The sequence below is a fragment of the Artemia sp. Qi Xiang Cuo genome, chromosome 19, assembly GCF_049724085.1.
Source record: "Artemia sp. Qi Xiang Cuo chromosome 19, ASM4972408v1, whole genome shotgun sequence".
Taxonomy (NCBI): Eukaryota; Metazoa; Arthropoda; class Branchiopoda; order Anostraca; family Artemiidae; genus Artemia; species Artemia sp. Qi Xiang Cuo.
The window spans coordinates 28,516,508-28,534,495 of NC_142812.1; the positions used below are offsets into that span (position 1 = coordinate 28,516,508).

Consider the following 17,988-nt stretch of genomic DNA (forward strand, 5'->3'; position numbering starts at 1 on the left):
TCGTGCGTAAATCCTAACAGTCAACTATCGGCCATGTCGAAAAGTGGCAAAATTAAAGTGTTAAGTTAAGACGTTTATCGTAGTTGACCGTGACAAATCCATACGTTCGGAATAACTGATCGTAAAATATCCTTTTAGCATAATCTTGTATCGAACGCTGTTTTTTCTTAGTTGTGCTTCCGATAAAAACAAGGAATCATGTGCCACTTTAAGGGTTCAAAATGAACGCTTAGTCCTAGCCGAACGGTTATCGCGCTGAACTTGAAACCATATGGGCCGGTACTTGAGTCCTGATGTCGCTGATGATTTGGTTTCGGACAACAGTCAGTGGTGTGACTCTGTAAGTTCAGCCAGAGTTGATCTATTTTAAATTGATACCTGGAGGAATCTGGGGAAGGTAAACAGGAAGGGTGTGCGAAAGCACAGGATGGCTAGCCGACTACCCTCATTGCGCTACTTTGCTGAAGGCTCTTGAATCAGAGATCAGCACCGGCGGTTTGGACTGTAAAATCTAGTGCTGCATCCATTTTTCTAAATGAAACTTGGAATGGTAGTGATTATTATGTTTGGAATAAGTAACGAACGGCGAATCGAAAGGCAATTTAATCACTCAGAGAATTAATCGAACAATTCACATTTTATTGTGTTTTTTTTTTTTTTTTACTAATCTAAGACTTGGCTAACAGTTAGTATAGGCTTTACAACAGAATTTATTTTGGAGAGAACGGGAGATATTTATGAAGATACAATTTTCAACCATTTTTATGCTAAAAAAGCTCATTAGGAAAAAATCATCAATACTTGGGACTTGAATTATAATGAATGTTAGCTTTCCAGTTTCTTTACATTCCTCAATAAATTTGCTTAATAACTGAATATTTTAATTTGATTTTTTTCTTTTTTTATTGTAGGGTCGACCGACTGAAGCAATGACCGAGCTGAAACCGTTGAACTATGGTGAAATAGAAGCTAAAGATTTTGTACCTGGTGCTGAAGCACTATCTGTTGCTGAGGATGAAGAAAGTTCCGAGGTTTGTATAATTTCCACTCTCCAACTTGGTTTTATCTTCTTATAATTCCACCTACACAACTCTCTCTCTCTGTTTTTTTTTTTCGCAAACCATCTGAACCACTTTTGAAGGTCAGGAAAAGGTAGTATTTATGCATGTTGCAGGAGTCCTTTGTTGAAGCAAGGGGTTTTATATGAGAAGAACACAGCGTAGATCTATTGTTACTGACCGCCCATAAGGCTAGTATGCTTACTCTATTGAAAGTACACAATTTATTTGGCGCACAAAATCCTTCTATGTCAAGACTGAGCAGTCGTGTTGCTCTTTATCCTTCAATTGAATTGTCTAGCCTACCGTAGTGGAGCTATTTTTTCACCCCTTGACTAGTCTTTCGTTGATGTCCAAATGTTATGCAAGCTATGTATTGTTCATATATAAGGTTTTCATCAAAGAGTTAATCGTATAGACTTTGAAAAAAACCTCACTCGATTTAAATTGAAAGTTCTAGATCTGTTTTTTTAAAGTCAAGAATAATCGGACAGTAAGTACCCCCCCCCCTCCCATGCCATAAAAACTTGAAACTTTTTGCAATCAAAAACGAACAAAAATTAATTAAAAGAAAACTTTCCAAAAAATAAGTTTTTCATAGAAAAGTAAAGACTATTTTAAACTTAAGCTAAGGAGATACAAACGCCTTTTAAAATTCAAACTTCAAATGATCGGATATCACTATTAAAGAATAAATGGAATCCGATTCGAGCAAGAATTAAATAAAATATAATTCGCAAAAACACACAACAGGTAATAACATAAATTAATTGATAAACCTTAAGAAGAGTAATGCTTAGATTGAATATGAAAATCAAGCTTAAAACGAAAACAAATATTTTGCTATTAAAGTATAAACGAAACTTAACAAGAACAGAAATTAAATAAACAATCAATGCGAACAAACATACAATTTATATTGATGTAAATAAATAAATAAATCTTAAAACGAGTGAAACTTAAAAAGAATATGCAAATCAAGTTTGAATCGAATAAAACTAACTACAAACAAGAGTTTGGGTATCGCCTCACTGCAAAAGCCTAAAACCTACTCCGTCATTGGCGCTTTACTGAAAACGAATTATATTACAAATGTATTCTTTTGTACTTAAAATTGAAAATAAATATTAAAATTACAGTAAAATTTTGAACTGATGAGCTTTCAGCAATTAATATTATTATTCATCAAATATTCAGTTTAATTTATTAGTTCTTTCCAAGATTGGTCAAGACAAATATAGTTTCACTACAAACAAAATTCGGACACTGCCCCCTTCTGTAACTGTAAAAACCTAAAGCCTTTTGCGCCATTGTTGCTTCACTGAAAATGAATTACTCGTATATTACAAATTTATTATTTTCCAGTTCTTACAGCATTGAAAATGAAAATAAAAATTACAGTGAAAAAAAATCTTAAACTGATGGATCTTTCAACAATTAATATCATTATGTATCTAATATTCAATTTGATTTTGTTTATACTTTCCAAGACTGTTCAAGACTCGTGTAGTTTTGCCATTTTTTTTTAACTCTGCCATTTTTTCTAACTAATCGTGTTAGTTTGTCATGAAAACATTCTATGGCTTGTAAGCATTTCTATTTGAGCGGAAAACTGCATCTCAAACTCTGTGGAACATGCATTTTCTTGCATGAAACACCAAAATATAATAAAATGTTAAGTTTTAGAGTATTTCACCAATCACAAGCAAATGTCACTGGTATTTTTTAATCCGCATGGTAAACTTGGGGATCTGAGAGTAGGCTAAATCACATTGAAGCCCCATTCCGCTGAGGTAAGGTTTACACTTTCAACACCTGGCGGCCGGACTATCATATAATTTACCAAGCGTAAAACTACCCCAAATCAGTATTAATAAATAAATTAAACATAAAACGAACAAAAATTAAAATAAATATTAGAGTCAAACTCAAAACGAGCATAAATTAATATGAGTAGGGTTCAAAACCCCTGTGCATTCTAAAAACCAGAATATAATTTGTAATTTACTGAAAAAAAATTCAAATGAGTTTACTGAAAAAAAATGTGCATTGTCAATTTAATATACATATACTGATATTTATTCCCTAAAATCCTAATTAATTTTTGATTTCTTAAAGTTACAAAAATGAAAACATTCCAAAGAATTGTTTTCAGTAAAGCGCCAATGACGCAGTAGGTTTAAGACTTCTGTATTGAGATAGTGCACAAACTCCTATTTGTAGTTATTTTTTATAGATCAAAACTGGATTTCTATAATCTTTTTAAGTTCAACTCGTTTTAAAATTTATTTATCCATTTACATTCATATATATTTTATGTTTGTTCGCAATGATCGTTTATTTAATTTCTGTTTGTTTCAAGTTTCATTTATACTTATATAGCAAAACATTTGTTTTCGTTTTAAGCTTGATTTTCATATTCAATCCAAGCATTACTCGGTTTAAGATCTATTTATTCATTTATATTATTACTTGTTGTATGTTTTTTGCTATGATTGTTTATTTAGTTTATTCCCCTTGTGGATTTCGTACATTACTTAATATTAATGTAATATGATTTTAGCCATGAACTTCAACAGGTGTTTTTATTCCCATATGATAATTTTAAAATAACCTTCGATTTACTTCTAAACGATAATTTTTCGAATTGTTTTTTTAATTAATATTGATCAATGACGTCATAGTCGTAGGTTGTACCCAGGTCGTCTCTTACTATTCCAACTAAGAAAAAGCCATAGGCTTTTTCCTGATTGTAATTTCACAGTATCTAGTGTTTACTGTGATTACAGTATCACAGTAAAAGATGGTGAAAAATGAAATAATGTGTTTAGGGTTTTTATAACAATCCGGGTTGCAGTTTATAGTAAAGAATGAACATGAAGTATTGAAATAATTGAAATATGATAATTAAGATATCATATTTCAAGATAATTGAAATAAGAAAATAATGGACAAAACTTCGGTTAGAAGTACGGTTAAAAGAGAAGCAACAGTGAGAATCACGAGTCTCAGAAAAAAAAAATCCTAAGATTGGATGATTATTTTATGTAATAACAGGAAGGAGGAATTGAATTCACGCCAGAATGGCCTTATTCAATTTACATTGCTGATTTGACACTTAATGACATCTCAAACATTTCCTGGGTGATCACATCAAACTGTAAATGAGCTCGGCGGTTAGAAGAGCAGCAACAGTGAGAATAGCAACGAGTCCCAGAAGAAAAAAAACTTATTGAATAGATGATTCTTTGATGCATTAACAGGAATGAAGAATTGAATTCACAACAGAATTTCTTAATTAAATTGAAATTTATGATTTCATAAATAAGACAAGATAATTAGGCATTTTAAGCGGTTTCATAATGCCTAGAGGACAAATGAAAAACCTAGACCATCAAATGTGACAAGACCAATCCGAGCAGCTAAGGCAAAAGCTATTAAAATGTCTTAAATAATGATAAGTAAAAATGAAGAACAGAGAAATTTACAGTTAGAATACTTGCTTCAACGACAATTACAATTATTCAATCTCTCCCTATCCATCACATGTTCAATAACACATTATACATTAAAATTTACTGCAGCTTAGTGGCTATGGAGCTTATCTCTTTAATTGGAGAGGTGTGAGTTTTAGTCACTTAGCAGTAACGACCAATACTTAAATCACTGTAAGGAAGAAAATCCTTATCAAGGATGGCATAGCTTACATGTATGCTGAATCTTGACATCTTAAATAAAGATATACCACACACAGTATTATTCAAGCCGTTTGAGATGGATTAGAGCTATTTCACCTTCACCTGACTGGGCTTAATTTTTTGTTATGCTGTATTTTTGGCTTTTTTTTTTTTTTTTTTTTTTTTTTTTTTTTTTTTTTAGAGTTTAAAAAAGTTTTAATAAAGACCAAATGCTGTATAATAGGTAAACAATTTCACTCTAAACAAAACATAGAATTGAAATAATTTTTAAGAAAACGACTCCAAATTTCTTGTAAGAAACGAAATGAGAAATTTTGGCTAGTGATAAAAAGAGACTGAGATCATTCAAGGCCAAGTGCCCAATTAACACCCTGGACAAGTAGTAAAATCACTGGCTGCCATGCTACTAACCATCTGATCCAGTCTAGCAGCTGACCATACAGAACGTGGGGCTTCTCCCATGGATTGGTAACAATTCCTCTGAGGTCAACTTTCTCCTTACAGTAAGGACAGGTTTCCTTCTTTCCAACAATGCACCAGCCACGGATACAAAACTCATGAAACACATGATTACAAGGGAGTCTAAAAGTTTTTTCAAGGACCGCATCATCATTGTTGAGCACAAGGAGTCTATTGCCACAAACTGCACACATATTCTCTTCTAAACTACGACTAGGAATACCATCAGGAACATAATACCCTATATTTGATGCCATTTTATCAGCACACATCTCGGCTAGATCTCTTCCTAGCACTCCAAAGTATGAGCCATAAAATATAAGTAAAAATCCGAAATCCAGCCACACTTGAGGGAGAACTCCAAAAACCAAATTCAATCCACAAAAAGCTGCAATTATAACGGCGTATCCGAAAATACCCAGACCACAGCTTAGTAAGTGAATAATGTAAAACCATTTGTACACCATCCTGGGGGTCGCTCCATGCAAAGGCTTTTCTAATGCCTTTCTTACAACTAGCAAGGTAACGCATGAGAATAGGAACCAACAAAACACAAATCTCCAAAACTGGCTTCTGATGCTAAGAACAATTGGAATTAACCACATCCAAATAAATGTTACAAATCGATAAGACCTGTAATGTCTCTTCCTCCATTCTATCAATATGAACTGTCCTGCAATCAAGCTGAAAATCAGTATTAAAAACATTTCTAGATGCATAGCTTCATGGCCTCTATGTGCAGCTCTGAGGGATTCACGCTCTCTAATTCTCTCATGATAAGCATGAAGTCCATTGTGCAGTTTTGTAAGGTTTCCAGAGTCCACCAACACAACTTGAGGATCTTGTTGGTCAGGGTCTACCAGCTGAGTATCATTGTCTGTTAAAGCCATGTCTATGAAATATAGATATATTAGAGAGCAGATGAAGCCTTGCTGCTTTTCCTGATGAAGGTGTGTCCAAAAGGCTTATATTCAAGCCTGCGAATTCTTGAAGTTTAATTTATCATTTTCAAAATTCCTTTTTTTGGACAAATATGTAACTATTTAAGGAGATTACAAATGATTTTGCACTTTTGACATTTTCTCTTCGTGGTTGTTCTTGATCTTGAGAGGCAACAATAACTATACATCAAACTATATCTGAACTACGCTAATCCGTAAGACTTAATTGAATACACGTATAATTATTTTTAAAGAGGATATGATATGACGTCATCTGGGTTGCAGCGGTAGCTAGCAACCTAGTAAGAGACGATCACGTCCAATGTTAAGAAATATAAAAACCCTTAACTTCTAAAAATAGAGTCAGATCAAAACAAAAAGTACACTATTAGAACCGCCTTGTCCGAAACCCCTGTATAGGAAACTTTTGTCCCTTGGCTTGAACAGCAAGGGAAATATATTGGCTTGAAAATCAAGAAAAGTGGCTGCTACTACAGCGTTCTGCCTGAATGGCATCTTTTTTTTCTTTTTTTTTCCACAGATTACTTGGTACTGAAACATCGTAGAGAGTTGTTCAAAGGTTCATTTTAAAGGAAATTAATTGGGTTAAAAACCTCTTGTAACTAAAACAAATTATTTTTTAAAACAGAATAAATTTTTCCACTAAAAACTGCATTTTTGATGTCTTTTCATACTGCTGTCTTTTCAAATATGGATAAGAAACAAGCACACTTTCGACTCTGCATTGAAGCAATTACCAGTCTCTTTCCTTCCTTTGCCGCAGCATTATTAATCAAACAGTTCGTGGTAACGAACTGTATAGTAAGAGCGACTCGTCTCATTAGTAACCGAAACTCTAAAAAAACGGAATTTTAATATCATTGGATAAATCAAAAGAATTGTATTTTTATGCTGATTTTAAATATATAAGTTTCACCAAGTTTACTCATATGCAACATTTCAAAATCAAAATCACACAAAATCCAGTTCGTGGTAACGAACTGTATAGTAAGAGCGACTCGTCTCAATAGTAACCGAAAATCTTAAAAAACGGAATTTTGATACCAATAGATGCATCAAAAGAATCGAATTTTTAAGCTGATTTTAAATATATAACCCGGATATAAGTTCATCAGGTTTACTCATATCCATCAAAAGTTACGAGCCTATATCGATGAAATTTACATAGGCTCGTAACTTTTGATGGATATGAGTAAACCTGATGAACTTATATATTTAAAATCAGCTCAGGATAAATCAAGAAAATCTTGAAAGTCAAGAAAGTTGGCTGTAACCACGATATTCTCCACATACGTCATCTTTTTTTCTTTCCGTTTGATTTTCCTTCTCTGGAAAATCATAGAGAGCTGTATAATTGCTCATTTTAAAGGAAATTGCTACATCTAGTGCCTTTTGTAATTAAAAGTAAAATATTTTTTAAAATAGAATCAATTTTGAAAAAAAAACTGCATTTTCATGTACAAGCTTGATGAATGACATTATAACTGTATATAGGTTATAAACATATATGACGTAATAAGTGAATGCAATATTTATACACGTTGATCTCTCGACAAGATTATTTTATTTGATGTTAGTTGTAAGTTCAGGATCGCTCAAGTTATTATGTAAACTACAAAAATATTTATGGTGTCTGAGCAATAATTTTAATTTTTTAATTAAAACTAGGAAATACCTGAAATTTTTAAAATCAAACAGTTCGTAGTAACGAACTGTCATTTGAACTTTTCATTGGAACAAATACAAATCTAAAGAAAGGCAATCTAGCATACCTGGAAAGTGGACCCAATGAGAGATAAAACTCTGACAGAATGTAGAAAGAAGATTATGGAACATGGAGAAGTTGAAGCAAGATTAAAAGATATGCGAGAACAGCTAAGAGAGTTTACAAAGCAATTTGACAAATCGGAAAATGATTTAAGAGCCTTGCAGTCAGTTGGTCAGATTGTTGGAGAAGTTCTCAAACAGCTTACTGAAGACAAATTTATTGTCAAGCCTACCAATGGACCCCGTTACGTTGTTGGGTGCCGTAGACAACTGGATAAATCCTCATTAAAACCAGGTACTCGTGTTGCCCTGGATAGGACCACACTAACTATAATGAGGTATTTACCTCGTGAAGTTGACCCACTAGTTTACAATATGTCGCATGAAGACCCTGGTGATGTCACTTACTCAAATATTGGTGGTCTCTCGGAACAAGTTCGGGAACTACGAGAAGTAATTGAGCTACCATTGCTAAATCCAGAATTATTTCAAAGGGTTGGTATAACCCCACCCAAAGGATGCTTACTCTATGGTCCTCCTGGAACCGGAAAGACGTTACTTGCTCGTGCTGTTGCTAGCCAGCTGGATGCCAATTTTTTAAAGGTGGTTTCTAGTGCGATCGTTGACAAGTATATTGGTGATTCTGCTCGTCTTATTCGAGAAATGTTTAACTATGCCCGAGACCATCAACCCTGTATCATTTTTATGGACGAAATTGACGCAATTGGGGGTAGAAGATTTAGTGAAGGTACATCCGCAGATCGTGAAATCCAACGCACCCTTATGGAGCTGCTAAATCAAATGGACGGTTTCGATGCTTTGGGACAGGTAAAAATGATTATGGCTACAAACCGACCAGATACCTTGGACCCTGCTTTGCTTCGCCCAAGTCGCTTAGACAGAAAGATTGAAATTCCTCTTCCAAATGAGCAGGCTCGCCTGGAAATTTTGAAGATTCATAGTGCTCCCATCACTTATCATGGTGATATTGATTATGAAACAATTGTGAGGCTAACATATGGGTTTAACGGTGCAGATTTGCGAAATATATGCACAGAAGCAGGTCTATTTGCAATCCGTGCTGATCGTGACTACATTATTGAACAGGATATGATGAAAGCTGCTAGAAAAGTATCGGATAATAAGAAACTTGAGTCGAAACTTGATTACAAACCAATTTAAAATATAATTTCTACTGTTTCATTTTTTTTTTTTTGGTTTCTGATTTATTTCTTGAATACAAATTTCTTTTTGTCAAAAAAAAAAAAAAAAAAAAAAAAACGCGCCGCCAATGCTGTTCCACAGTGAAGAAAACATCTTGGCCGTGCGAATTGCCGATCTAGTATTTATTAATGTATATTTTCCATGTGATCATAAATCTGTTCAGTCACTGAATAAGTTTGCCAAAAATTGTAGTGTTTTGAAAAAAGTGGCAGATTCTGCATCATCTTTTGGTCACCAATTTGTTGTTGCTGGGGATTTTGATGCTGATTTATTAAATTCAAACCTCCGATTGGATATGGTTTTCCAGTCTTTGTCCGAGTTTAAGCTACTGAATAAGAATCGTTCATTTTCATATATCCATCATTCTGGGAGCCATACTAATACCACATTCATTGTTCTCCAAATTTATCGGTTTCAATTGTTTCTGTTCACGAAACAGAAAGTGATATAGACTACCTACCAATTTACTTTTCGTTTGATATCTCTCTGTTACCAGATATTTCACGCGTGAATCGTAGATGGTTTACCAGGTGAAATTGGAATAAGGCTAACTGGACGCTCTATATATTTACTCTTACAGCTTTTTTGTCTCTATAAAAGTTCCTTTTAAGCTACTTCAGGTTGGATCTAAATTTGTAAATGATAAGAATTTTTTGAACAAATATTATTTTGATATTATATCATGTATGAAGGAAGCCGAAATCATAGTAAAGAACAAACTCTAACCCATAGTAACTGAAATATACCGTTTTTTCCTTTTCTAACTTTTCAACTATTATTATCATGTGTTTGACACCACAAACTGAATAGTATATTTATCTTAGAAGTTGCCACAGTACGGTGAGGAAAGGACTTTTTCTTCGAGTTCAACCCACTCTGTGGTAACGAAGATCACAAGCAATTCCCTTTAGTCTTGTATGTGCAGAACTTGTTTCGCTAAGATCACTCTCCAGTAGGTCGTCAACAATCCCTGGTGAATGGTGAATGATGGTGAATCGCATCTCAAAACTGTGTAATCTGTTAAGTCTGTGTTGTTAATTTCTTTAACTATAGAACTGAAAATTGGTACACCGTGGCTGTAGCGGTAGCGGCAATTTTAAGTAAGATCTTCCCTCTTTTTTTGGTGTTTTAATCTTTTATCTAAATTGTGTTAATGCTCATATACTCATAACTTTTGATCAGTAATCTTAGATTCAATGAATTTAACATATTTGGAATCACCATGAAAAACAGATTCTTCTGAGGATATGTTGTTCCCTAAATTCCTTTTTTTTTATTTAGGGTTGCTATTGGCAGGGGTTGCTCTTTACTTAACGTTCTTACTTACACTTTCTTATGGTTCTAAATTTACAGCTAGTTATTTTAATTACACTTTCCTCGCCATCGTTGGTGAACACAGTACTTCCCCAGCATAATACTATAAGAATTTCCGGGTTTTGGCGAGGGTTAAGTCGTGGCAGTCCTTCCGATAACTTCCCTCGACATCTCAATGATTGTCAAAAATTCGTGAGATACACCTGCATCCGGACTTGACCGTTCTGACTTGATATGTTGAATGCTGTACTACCATTTGTAATATACCGTTAACACCTTTAATAAGCCTCTCTTTGCGGAAAGGGATTTGTCCGTGGCTCCTTAAGAGCGCACGGTTAGTACTTCTTAATAAAAGTGGTTTTCAAGATGATCCATCCCAATTCTCCTGGTGTTTTCAAAAGTGTTCGAAGAACCTATCAAGAATCAATTGCTCTTTTCTGGAAACGAAGGGATTGCTCACTAAACAACAATTTGGATTCAGACGGAGTGATTCAACTGAAGATGTGCTGATGTGACTGAGCTAAATGAACAACAATACACGTGACCTGCGATTCTTGCCAGTTGGGATGTTGATATTAAAGAAACTTGACAGTATGGATTATAGAACTCTACTAGGTAAATTAAAACATTTCAGAGTTGGGGGAGAGGCACTGAAATTGTTTTGGTCCTACTTTAGCAATCAGCGCATGTACATGGAGAGGGTCTGTTGGACAATATGAACGATAAATTTTGGTGTGCCGCTAGGATCAATCCTAGATTCACCCTTATTTCTAACTCATGTGAATGACCCAAGCTATGCTGTAATAAAGGCAGTTCAGGTAATGATAATGAGTCTGATGAACTGCTGGTATTTGCAGAGGACACTACAATGGCCTTTTGTGACCCAGGCATGACGTCACTCCAGGAAAAACTAGAGGTTGTCTTAGAAGAAACTTATGTCTGAATGGATGCAAATACAATTTCAATAAATGTTGATAACTCGCGTTTTCTATTTGTTTTAGGATTGGAACACTTCATTTAGAAATAACTGGAATTAAAATATCTTGAGAAAACGATTAAGAGGTTATTGACAGGTTCTGTGAGGCATCTAAGTATGCTCCTGGATAAAAACCTCTCCTTTTTGCAGCACATCCAGGCTGTGGAACTGAAAATCCTTTGCAATCTTTGGATAATCAAGAAATTGAAGCACATATTTGCTTAAAAAACACAGTCTGCTGTACGACGGACTTCTGAAACCTCGTCTATAGTATTGTACCGTAATTTGTTAGTACACTTCCATAAACTTGCAATAAAAACTGTTGGAGACAACCATCTCTCCCTTGATGTGATTTTCCGTCTGTCATGCTCAGTTTATGATTTTAAGAATATGTTTTTAAGTTTTCTCCGGGTCGATTCTATCCCCTTTTCAAAATTTGTTTTTGATAATAACTGAAAACATTCATTGATCTGCTTTTGGTCTTCATGTGAAACGAACGTCTTTGGAAAACAACAGATTGTCTTTGTTTGAATTTTATGGACGAAGAGTGCGGTCAAATTTAACTTTGCTTATCTGTTTTCGCATCTGTTTTGCTTATCTGTTTATCTGTTTTGGCAACTCTGTCGATTCCCTGATACTGCGCTAAAAGCTTCATAATTTGAAAAAAAAATGTGGTTTTCAGGATAGACCCAAGATCGGGGTCTACTTAAAACAGAGCTAATTGAAGGAATTTTCGCTTACACAAAGTATGTTCCACGTACTAATAACTTATTGAATATCAAAGTCACGTTTGAATGAGCATCTCTATCAACACGATAAGGAATTATGCCGTATTATTTAATTTTCTGTAGACACGGCTGTTGCTGGATTTGTAAAATATTGACATTATTTCGACATTTTATAGTCTTTTGATGCCAGAAAAAGAAATTGGTTGTTCTAAATAATTTAAAATTGAAACGAAAATAAACTAAAAAGTCGTAATTTTTTAATAAGACGGTAAAAATAAAAATAAAAATTTCATTAATACAAAAACAATAATAAAAACTGGCCAGCCATGACAATTTGTGCCAACTGTATATATTTTTTTTTTATTTTTGGTGGTGGTTTTATTGGTTTTTTAGTTTTAGCTTGGTTTTTTATCTTGTTCCTCTTGTGTTTCTTTCGTGCTAAAGACGCCTTGTTTGGATACAGGCGAAATATCCGCGTTGTTTTACATTTTTGTTCTTTTCTCTCCACTGACCGCAGTCTTGTTTGTTGTTGTTTTTTTTTCATTGAGATTTTTCTCTTTGTTGTTTTTTTTTATAAAAATCCGAGTATTTCGGCTTCATATCCAGAATTATGTTCTCCAAGTCGACATAAGATTTATAAATTTAATCGACAGATTCAAAATGTACGGTCAGTTGGTGACATTTGTTTTGTCTTGTTTGTGTTAATGATGTTTTTTTCGTGTTCGAGAACCGTAAGGAGCATTACTATTGGTTAATTAATTAGATAAAAGGTAACACTTGGTTAATTCGGTACTAAAAAGCATCAAGTATTATATTTGAAACTGCCGCTATAAAAATGCATTCGATAGGCTATTCTAGGTTGACCTAATAATGCCCAAATCAAACGCTAAAGAGCAAAATGTCGACGTGTTGTTGACTTCATTATGCTAGCTCGAACGTGGATCAATAATAACCAAAGTTGCTTTTTCAAATCATAATCTCAATTATTTATAGCCCTCTTCAAGCAGTTCCTTTACTGTTCCTCTTTTTTTCATTTTCCTTGGAAAGCTTTCATACCAAGCTCTTTTTTCAAAAACCTCGCATACCAAGCTCTTCACACAAGTCCATTTTTACATTTGAATCTTTTAGTAGCTTTTTTTCCATCATAAGTAGTCTTTCCCTTTATATACTCCCCCTTTCCCCAATGAATGCAGGACGTCCTTGGACGCTTTTTCTTTTTTTCTTTTGTTGCATCACTATACCAAAAGCTGTAAATTCCATGGTGCCCTAACCCCTGAAGTCTTCACTTTCAAAAATGACGATTTTCACCAGACTTCGTTTTTTTATCGATCTATTATTTTTTGAAGCAGTTTGGTAGGAGGCTCTTGTTAAAGGTTTTATAAAATACCATTAAAACCACTTCAGAGCTTAAAGATAAGTTAAATGTTTAGTGAATGTAGTACGTTTGATTCTACAAAAGCAAATATGTCTCTCTCTGGTTCAGATTTAATCAACAATTTGGGTGCTTTCACTCGTTTGGCTGTAAATCTCATTTTTATCAAGAATTTTTGAATTTCTTCCTTTATTTAAGTCCAAAAATTTAATTTACTGCCATACAGTGGCTTCAATTGGAGGGGGTGGGGCACATGCCCTCCCTAGATTTTTTGCCCTTACCCTAGATTTAAAAAATTGGAAGTCTTTTAATTGAAAAATGCCTTTTTCTTGGTATTTTCTTTGAAGAAATTGAAAAAAGGGCAAATTTTATCCCCCCCAGATTTTGAAAATAAATTTTCTCCTCCCCTCCCTTAAATTTTTGTGAATTGCCCCCCACCCCCCTGCTGCCATAACTGCCTTAAGTCACAGAAAAGGGATGTCATTTTTGTCGCAATGAGAATGGCTTCCGTCTATATTGTAACAATATCATGACTGTCAATATTGCGTTTTGTAATTCACAAAAGCGGATTTCTCAATTTTCTTCTTGTTGTTCTTATAATGCTACATGCTAGTCTGGTAGACCTTTTGTTTTATTTTCGAGTTGTTTACTGAATGTTTTAAAAAGTTAAGTGCTTCAGATAATGTTTTGAGAGTTTTAGAATAAAGAGGGAAATAAAAGAAGAATGGCTTAGATTCAAAACACAATCTAGAAATTTGCAAACCTAACAACTGTTTCCCTTGTGAATCTTTTTAACGGCCGGTTGAACACGATCAAAATATGCCAGTCTTAAAATTTTACAATGTTCGCAATGCTTTTCCTTAGTTTTGCATTCTCAGACACAAAATTGGTCGTCTTGAGTGACAGATTAGCGGTACTTTAGTTTGACGTTAATGCTCATATTCCAGGTTATATTTCTATTAATTTGAAATCCATAATGTCAGTAGAGTGTGGTCATTGGTCCGCGCACATGTGGTTTTTAGTCATATTCGTCAATTTTCTTTTTTACATCGATTTTCTCTTAAAGGGAGAAACTGATTTGTGTCTTATATATTATTTCAGTTGTTAAAATGATATAGTTCAACTGCTGCTGTGGCTATATTGTGTGGCCTGAGTTTTTTTAAACTTAGGTTATGTAATGATACAAAAGAAAAAAAAACTTCTTCTACTGAATGTCCTGGTTGGAGCTTTTTTAAGTTAAAATTTTTTTTTTTTATAATTTAGCCTTCGTAGTCCTCTTGGTCTTTTTTTATTTTTTGGTTTTGGGATGTACCAGTTATATTTCCTTCATTTAGGAAATTATCGCTAAGGATTTTTACGCGCTTCAAGAAAGGGTGTATTCAAAGGGCTGCTTAACGAATTAAAGGGAAATCTAACGGATCATTCAACTGATCAGATTAGCTACTTCAGCCATTTCCTGGGGGAGATAAATTCCCATCTACGATTCAGACGTTACTCTGTATTAGTACTGATCTACAAATTCGAAATTATATATTTCTAGGGAATTTCAGTTGTTAAAATGATATAGTTCAACTGCTGCTGTGGCTATATTGTGTGGCCTGAGTTTTTTTAAACTCAGGTTATGTAATGATACAAAAGAAAAAAAAACTTCTTCTACTGAATGTCCTGGTTGGAGCTTTTTTAAGTTTAAATTTTTTTTTTATAATTTAGCCTTCGTAGTCCTCTTGCTTTTTTTATTTTTTGGTTTTGGGATGTACCAGTTATATTTCCTTCATTTAGGAAATTATCGCTAAGGATTTTTACGCGCTTCAAGAAAGGGTGTATTCAAAGGGCTGCTAAACGAATTAAAGGGAAATCTAACGGATCATTCAACTGATCAGATTAGCTACTTCAGCCATTTCCTGGGGGAGATAAATTCCCATCTACGATTCAGACGTTACTCTGTATTAGTACTGATCTGACTTGACTTAAGTCCCATCCGTCCTTGAAGGTCGTCTTGGGGCCTCTTTCCTCGTAACGGCGTGGATGTGCCTTCTGTATGCTTCACGGTCTTTTGCTAGGCGAAGAAGGTCCGAGAGGCGGTGAGGTACAAAGTTTTCCTTCCTTTTTGGGGGACGACTTTTTGGGGGACGACCGCGAGGACGGGAACCGTGAATTTGGCCTACAAAGGGGATTTTTGGGAGACGGGACCGACTCATCCGTTGTACGTGACCGAGCCATCGAAGTTGATGGAGCTGGATCTTCATGAGAATTGTTTGTTGTACTTTAAGGCGCTCTAGAAGGTCGAAATTTGAGATTCTATCAAGGTAAGTGATCCCGCCGATGCGGCGGAGGCACTTAGTTTCAAATGCTGCAAGTCGACGGTTGTCATTTACCGTCAGTGTCCATGTTTCACATGAGTAGAGTGCGATGGGGATGATCAGGGTATCAAAAAGTCGTGTCTTAAGCCGCAGAGACAAATCCTTGCTTCGCCATATGGGCATAAGGGCCTTGAAACTGGAACTCGCGAGGGCGAGACGTCTTTTGATGTCTTTTGATGGACTGTTGTCGCTGGTGATCAGACTACCGAGGTAAGGGAACTCCTCAACCCACTGGATACTCTCTCCATTAATTTTCAGGTCTGGCTTAACTGTATCCTATGGCTTTCGTGAGCAGCACATAACCTTTGTTTTTGATACATTTATGATCATTCCAAAAGAACTAGTGGCTTCGAAGACGTCGTTAAGAACGGCTTGTAGATCCTCGGGTGTTTCAGCCATTTCGTTGATATCATCGGCGTAGGCTAGGTTATCTATCTGAACACCCCCTATATGTGCGCCACAAGTTGTCTCCACCAGGGATAAGACTGCTGTGAGGAAAAGGTTGAACAGCTCTGGAGACAAAAGGCATCCTTGAAGGACACCTGCGGAAGTCTGGAAACTGTCAGTGAGACCTTCACTAGTCATCACACGACTCCCAAATTTTGAGTACATATCCTTGATAAGATCTACTAGGTTTCGTGGGATTCCGTAATGGAGAAGGATTTGCCATAGGCCATTTCTCCAAATAAGGTCAAATGCTTGCCTAAAGTCGATGAAGAGCTGATACAGGCCGCGACCGAATTCCAGATATTTCTCTAAAATTTGGCGAACAGTGAAAATTTGATCAACGGTCGATCTCCCAGGGCGAAAACCGGCTTGGTATTCTTGGATGACTAAGGATGACGCGGCTCTGATCCGTTGGAGTATAATTCGGGTGAAGATCTTGGCAGTTTGACTTGTTAGGCTAATAGGACGGTAATTATCACATATTGCCTTTGACCCCTTCTTGTGTAGTGGAACAATTGTGGCTTCGCACCAAGAAGTTGGGAAATGACTCTTTTGCCAGGCACCGGATACAATCTTGTGGAAAAGATCTATAAGTGGTTCACACCGGACTTTCAGCAGTTCTGCCTGTATCCCGTCCGGGCCAGGGGCCTTGTTAGTCTTCAGCGCTTGGATGGCATCTTCGACCTCAGAACGGAGAGGAGGTGGGCTGGGATCTGAGACAGTAACGGGCAAGAGGTCCAGGACAGCAGAGTTTGGAAAGATATCAGGATTAAGCTTTTCTTTGAAATGCTCCATCCATCTCGATCGGATACCTTCTGTGCTTTGTATCTGAGAGCCATTTTTATCTAGCAGTGTACAAGAACTGAGGATTTTCTTGCTTGTTAGCTCACGAACTCTCTTATACATGAAGTATGAATCGCCTCTCTTAAAATCAGCCTCACACTGTTCACATTTGTCTTTAATGTAGGTGCGATGGGCTCTACGGGTGGCTTTTTCTACAGCACGCTTCAAGTGCTTATATCTGTCCCTGCTCTCTCTGTCTGACCTGTTATTGTGTTTTCGTTTCTCAGTACATTATAAAATAATTTCATTTGTTATCCAAGGCTTTTTATCACCCTTTTTGGTTCCTAGGGCGGACATCGCTACTTTGCTGATGATCTTAGAGGAGTCTGTGACCAGTTTATCGATATCCTCTTTAGATAGAGTTACAGGAATATTAGAAAGAAGGTCCGATATTTCAGTAGACAGTTCATCGATGTAGGTTTGGCGAATTTGAGGGTCTTTGAGAAGATGTGTGTTGAAACGAGCGGGTCTATTATTCAGCTTTGAGGAAGATTTCAGGCGTATCTTTAGTGCAGACATGACCAGGGAATGGTCGCTGTCGAAATCTCCACCTGCGAGGGTGACAGTATCTAGCACAGATGATTTCCACCGCCTAGAGACGAGCACGTAATCAATAAGATTACGGATTTTTCCATCCGGCGACGTCCATGTCGCCTTACGACGTTCTCTCTGTTTGAAGAGAGTATTGGTAATGGCTAGATCACTGTCTCTGCAAAATTCAATGAGGCGTTCGCCCCTCTTGTTAAGTCGTCCAAGGCCAAATTTACAAATTCGAAATTA

At 35.7% G+C, this 17,988-nt stretch overlaps 2 protein-coding genes and 1 pseudogene across 2 annotated transcripts in view; 2 read left to right on the forward strand and 1 right to left on the reverse strand.

Annotated features, from left to right (window-relative positions):
• Mys45A (SDA1 domain containing protein Mys45A) overlaps positions 1-17,988 on the forward strand; it is a 143,658-nt gene that overhangs the window by 56,895 nt on the left and 68,775 nt on the right. Inside the window, exon 12 of the mRNA XM_089105436.1 lies at positions 912-1,031. Within this exon, the coding sequence (XP_088961562.1) occupies positions 912-1,031 (120 nt within the window). The remainder of the gene's footprint in view (positions 1-911; positions 1,032-17,988) is intronic.
• LOC148940692 (E3 ubiquitin ligase Rnf121-like) lies at positions 4,939-6,232 on the reverse strand. Its single transcript, XM_089105438.1, has one exon. The coding sequence runs from the start codon at positions 6,103-6,105 to the stop codon at positions 5,098-5,100; it is 1,008 nt and encodes a 335-aa protein (XP_088961564.1). The 5' UTR covers positions 6,106-6,232; the 3' UTR covers positions 4,939-5,097.
• On the forward strand, positions 7,966-9,126 carry LOC148940693 (26S proteasome regulatory subunit 10B pseudogene; annotated as a pseudogene).